The sequence below is a fragment of the Micrasema longulum genome, unplaced genomic scaffold (assembly GCF_059751315.1).
Source record: "Micrasema longulum isolate JH-2025_06_02 unplaced genomic scaffold, ASM5975131v1 h1tg001492l, whole genome shotgun sequence".
Lineage (NCBI taxonomy): Eukaryota > Metazoa > Arthropoda > Insecta > Trichoptera > Brachycentridae > Micrasema > Micrasema longulum.
The window spans coordinates 135,395-141,604 of NW_028278676.1; the positions used below are offsets into that span (position 1 = coordinate 135,395).

The 6,210-nt window shown below is 33.9% G+C and overlaps 1 protein-coding gene across 1 annotated transcript; it reads left to right on the forward strand.

The window, feature by feature from the left end:
- Positions 1-93: 93 nt before the first annotated feature.
- On the forward strand, positions 94-6,152 carry LOC148275181 (uncharacterized). The gene is made up of 4 exons (XM_088236043.1): positions 94-134; positions 1,395-4,171; positions 4,464-5,666; positions 5,815-6,152. Exons 1-4 carry the CDS (start codon positions 119-121, stop codon positions 6,100-6,102), a joined length of 4,284 nt encoding a protein of 1,427 aa, XP_088092169.1. The 5' UTR covers positions 94-118; the 3' UTR covers positions 6,103-6,152.
- Positions 6,153-6,210: the final 58 nt, after the last annotated feature.

Genomic DNA, 6,210 nt, shown 5'->3' on the forward strand with positions numbered 1-6,210 from the left:
AATCTTATGCAAAGCCAAAAGTCACCTCTCGGGTCATCACTTAGAATTTGATATGGGCGAGACTTTAAAGAGGCAACAATCTGCAACTTCGTCAGTTGCAGTGTCCTCTTCGTCAACCATGGCTGTATTTTGTGGTAAGTTTTTTTTCTTTTTTCTAATAGTTGTGATAATAGTTTCAGATCCTAAGTATGAAAGACTGGCTAACTATTAATTTTCCTCACTCTGCTGATTTTATACATTCAATTGAAATATTTATGAATATTGCACATTTTTATTTCTCTAAAAAATATCATTTATAGATGCATAATTTCACCTGAAACACAATTTATCTGATTTGATTGTGAGGAAGTCTACCAGTTTTGCACCAACCACTGTTTTGTTTTTTTTTGCCCTGACAAAGAGACCTATTCTACGATTCTTAATGATTTTAAAATACAACAATTTATGAATTAATTTATTCTTAATACAGAACCACAAAGCTAGTAGGACCGCAAATTGAATTATTAAAATATTAAAAAACCTAAGTACTTCTAATAGACTGTTTTTTTCTTGTTTTTTAAAAAAAAAAAAAAACTACGTAAATGCTGTCAGTTGCATTTAAAACCCAACAGAAAATTTCATATAAGTTTTTGAATACTAACAAATACTTTTAACTTTATTTTTTGGAAAATTCTGAAATAATTATTGAGTTATTTTAAGCAATAATTTGTTCCTATTTATGTAATTTAATTACTACTATTTAGATAATCTAATTTCATGTTTGTGCACAGATATTATTTGCAGTATATATTTTGTAATGTGTAATGATGAAGTTCAGTAGTTGTTTTTGTTATTTTTTATTTGTTAATAGACTATTAAACTGCGTCAAAAAAAATATTTTTTTTAATTTTATGTATATCAGCGCTATGATTTTTTAAAGTTTTGTATTTCTGAAATTACTCTGCGTGTGGCATCTCAAGTTCTCTTCCGCTTTTTCTCAGTCAGTTCCTCCAATTGGTCTGTTGACGTACTATAAACCGGAAATATTTCGTTTTCATACATTTTCAAGAAACTTTGCTCTAATTTTTACCGCACGTAAAAAAACATTATTTATGTCCAATTTCCGGTAGGGCTGAACTTTCTCATTATAATGAAAACATATATTTTGTACCACCTATGTGATGTCTAATTTGATAAAAACTGAACTTACCTAAAATATTTTTTAAATATTTTATTTCATTAAATAAATGTTTGTTTATAAATTTATATAATAGCAGTGTTTTGACAAGTAGTAATGAAATAAATGAAACTTTGATTTTCTTCTTCAATAAATACAATTTCAAACTTACTTCACCCAACTGAATACCTACGTTTTCGTCGATTCGGTTTTATAATGTTTGCATCTTTTTTTACAGCTTTGCTGCTATCTTTGATAGCAGTGGCTCGGGCACAACTATTTCCTGTCGGCCAAGAGTTTGTATACAGCTACCACGGACATGTACAGAATACTGTAGAAAATCCAACACTTTATTCTACCGAATTTTTCATCAATGCCACTGTTCACATTAAAGGATACAATAATGGCAGTCGTATTTCTCTACAAGATATCTCTTACAACTCTTATATTGGAAAGGGGAAACTTCCCAATGAGGGAACTTCTCAGCCGGTTCCTCCAGAAACGGAATGCCTGACCCTTCCCTTCTTCGTGCAGCATGCTTTAGATGGAAAAGTTTTGGATATTTTGACCGACAAGAATGATCAGCCGTGGTCTGTTAATATAAAACATGGTATTTCCTCTCTTCTTCAGCTAGATTACTTGCAAATCGACCTCACTAAGACGACACCTTACTCTTTCTATTCTAATGAGAAGTTGGTCTATGGGCATTGTCAATTGCAATATGATATTATTCCACATAGCAAAACAACCAGTACAATAAAGAAATGGGTAACATCTTGCAAAGATCATAAATGGCAGTTCAACTCTAATGTTCTAACCCCGGGTCATTGTGAAGTTGAGTTTGATAACTCTATTCAGCAAACAAGCTACAGAACATATGATGTAGAGTGGACTAATAAGGCTTTTATAATCAATCACCTTGAGACCGATGGTAGCACCATGTTTTACCCCATGAATGGAAAAGGCGGTGCTCATTCTGTACATGTGAAGCAGATTATGCACAAGATGAGTGTAGCTCCGATGACTGATGTTTATGATAGTGAAGATCTTATACCCCACGGAGTCAAAGTAAAACTATATAAACTAAATGAAGTTGCTGGAAGCATCCCTGATATGTCCCTAGGAAGATTTAAAGTTGACCTTGATGTTGTAATGCCAAAAATGAGGGAAACTCTTCGTGACATTGTAAACCATTTGAAAAACAGCCACGTGACCTTAAAAGAACCTGATTGGATTAAGGGAGAAAAAATTAACGAACTTTTAATGTATCTTCGCATGTATGACATGCATTGTTTCGAGCATTGTTATAATATTCAATCAAACATACAAAACTCTGAAGATAAGGAAATGGTAGATATTTTATTACAAGTTTTACCTTATGTTGGAACTCACGCTTCAAATATGTTCATTAGGAATTTGGTAAAAGGCAAAACTGTTTCAGACGAAGTAGCTGTGAAAATGTTACAAGAAATGCCTTTCCATACATGGTTCCCTAATGAAATACTGCTGAAAGAACTCGTTGAATTTACTCAATGGGGTGATGACATTAATGAGCCTGTAAGACATGCTGCCATTCTCTGTTTCTCAACATTAGTTTCGAGAGTTCTGAAATCTTATCCTGACAACTCTGAAGTAAATGTTTATGTGGACTACTTCATCGATGAATTTAAATCAACTAAAGATTATCACAAGCAAATGTTATACATAAGTGCGATACAAAATCTAGAATCACAAAAGGCCACCAAGTTCCTGGAGCCATTAATAGTAAATCGTAGAACAAGTATGCACAAAGTTAAACCGCATATTCGCAATTTAGCTATTTGGGCAGCAAAGAATGTACACATGAAGCATCCAGAAATAGCCAGTGATATTTACTGGCCGATTCTTGAGGATAAAAGCGAAATATTAGAAATTCGAACAAGTGCTCTGAATGTTCTAATGGCAAATCCATCGATGAATAGCCTATTGAAAATTTATTGGTTCATGATGACAGAAACTGATCAACATCTCTACAGTGTATATTACACTACACTTAAAAGTCTCGCTTCCACAACAAGTCCTTGTTTAGTTTTATCATCAACCAATTCAAAACGTATTCTCCAGTACATTAGGACGCCTGCAAAGCGTTCAGTGGATAGTGCCGTGTACCAGTATGACTATTATGATTCGGGTTTCAATATGGGTGCCGTGCTTAAAGGTTCTCAAGTGGGAAACCTTTTTACTCACTTGTATACCGCTCTCTATGTGCAGTTTTCAGCACACATTTCAAACCTTATGGTCAATCATTATTCCACTTACCTGAAAATAGGTATAAGCAAAAATATGCGGAATATACTTCAGTCTAATATCAAAACTACCAAGACTATAACAGAACTCTTATCGACTATAAGTGAATCCAATAGTGTATTGGTGTCACCGGAAGACTTCCACATAGAATATATTACGTTATTACGCAATCGTATTGTGTCTGTACAATACTACAATAATCCATCAAAATTGAAAAAGCTCTTACTTGATTTTATGAATCAGACGGATTATCAATCTGAAGGCAACTACAATATCGGATTAGCAGTGGAAGCGAGAGTAATGGTAGCGACAGACATTGGTTTACCCGCATTTGTTCACGTTAGCTTACCATCTGTGCAGAAAAATAAATGGCTTTATAAAAATACCCTACAAGATTCTATCGAAAATATTAAATTCAGAATGGACACAATACAGTGGAATCACCAAACATACGGTTTAAGTGTATATGATCCACTAACAAATGTTTGGCATGGAGGTAAACGCTGCCTCACTGTAGATTACTATCTTCCTATCTCAGTAGACATGAATCTAAATGTTCCTCAAAGAAGTGTTAAAATGTCTTTCAATAGCCTGAAACACAACGAAAGAGTGTCTGGCAATGTTGGCTTCCAAGCATTTGTTCAATCACAAGTTTATCAATATGATATGAATAAACTAGAAATGGTTACCTTTGAAAAGGTGTCCAAAGGACTGGAACACCGCAAGAAGGTAAGCGTTTTCAAATCACATAATGTATTTATTAATCAGTTAAACTTCATTACTTTATTGTTACACAACACTTATATGATATTGAAAACATCTTATTTTAGAATTAATAATTAAGAAAGAAAAATAACATTTTATTTTATGTTAACTTACTTTTTCAACTCTCTCATTTATTGTTTCCATAAAATTACTAAATATGGCATGTTTTAGGATTGCTGAGAAATTACTATAATGTGAATTTGTAAATAGTAAAAAAAAAATATTTTTATTTAATGCTATACATTTTTCTTTACAGTACATCATAATGGACAAAGAATTGGAAGATATTGGTTTGCATTTGAAAGTTGCAGTATTTGACTGTGAACGTTCCATTAACCCCGAAAGACTGATTTATCTACAGCGACAATTTTTGAGCAACTATAATAAGAACTGGGGAAACCTTCCTGCCCTAAAAATGGTACTCGCCATGCGACACTGGTGGGCGTATGCTACATTATCGGCTCTGCCGGGAATGTGTGGAATAGGATTAATGCTTTCACCGAGCCTCAAATATCCCGCAACTCACGCCGATCTATCTATGCGTCTCGCAATAGAGAAAGATACTTTAGAAAAAGAAAAATACAAAATTAATTTTAGGTCAACGTATAATTTGAAAAATGAAGATAAAGTTGTAAAATGTTGGGACTATATCATAAACACAAACCTCCACAAAGCACAGGTGCCAGAAGCTGATATGGCTCTTACTAGAATCAAAACTGGTGTACCCGATTATAAAGTATGCGCTAATTACAAACAAATGAGGAATGAAGAATTAGTCTCTTCTGTATGGACAGTGCTTGCCGGTGATGCTGTAGACAGCAAGTGTCCTAAAAATGGAATGAAAATGGACGTAACATTATCTAATGAACTTTCTACCGAACAAATTGACAATATGTCTAAAAAGATGTCCACCTATTCTCAATGTTATTCAGATACACACGAACCCATGTGCATGATGGCTCAAACCTCTCTACGTCACTGTGAGTGTGATGTCAAGTATACAAATGTACCTAAAGAGCTTATGCATATGTGGACTCAATTCAAAGATTATTTACGAAAAGAATACGGCCACCACTTTGTCAGAATGTTTGATGAAAACAAAATAACAGAAGAAGGTAATATCAAAATGATGTTAGATTATCCAATGGGAACAGACGATCTTAATTTAACTATTTCCACCCCTAATGATTGCCATATGTATGAGGGAATTCCTCTTAAGAATTGGTACTGGACAGGACTCGTTCAACCTTACAGCACACACGTTTCCTTCATGGAAGCAATGATGCATCTTCTCGGATTCAATTATGTATGTGAAATAATGCCAGAGTCCTTCGTTAATCAATTCAAAATGAATATTACACACAGCGTACCAGAAGATTGGACACTTTATGCATCCGACATGGGAGAAAAACCTGATTGGAATATTTACGTAAAAAAAGAAAAAGGCGTTTACCCATTGGTAGGAATCTTATTTTTCTTGTAATTTTATGAAATTGTTCTGAGATTGTGTATATTTACAGTATCTATTGTACAATAATTTTTACAAAAGCTTCTTAATTTCCATCAAAAAAATCATTTTAAAATTTCATGTTGAACCTTTTTTACAGGCGCTGCGTATGGTTGTAGGCACCGACATTCTAGAAATCTATTCTAAAGATGATTTCAAGTTCCACTTGAATGGAAAGCAACTGCCAGACCTCCCATTTGGATACCGTTCTAGTGCGTTATTTGACTACAGGGTACTTCGTCAGGAACACAAGGTTTCAGTTCACATTCGGGGGTTGGGAATGAGTCTGGAATATGATGGCAACATGATCAGTGCCCACATGACAAGGGGAATGAAATTCAAGGGTCTGTGTTATGAACTTCCAGAAAAAGATGATGCATTATTGTAAAGATATAAGTGTATTGTAATAGAAGAGTATTTTGGTAGGAGGAAATATTATTAAGATCGTTTCATTTATTTTTATTCGCTGATGGTTTTGGCAATTTTCTACAGAATA

Bases quoted from the DNA above. Each gene is read 5' to 3' on its own strand.
- LOC148275181 (XM_088236043.1), top strand. The intron at 4,172-4,463 runs GTAAGCGTTTTC...TTTTCTTTACAG, and splicing joins GACTGGAACACCGCAAGAAG to TACATCATAATGGACAAAGA. The intron at 5,667-5,814 runs GTAGGAATCTTA...CCTTTTTTACAG, and splicing joins AAAAAGGCGTTTACCCATTG to GCGCTGCGTATGGTTGTAGG.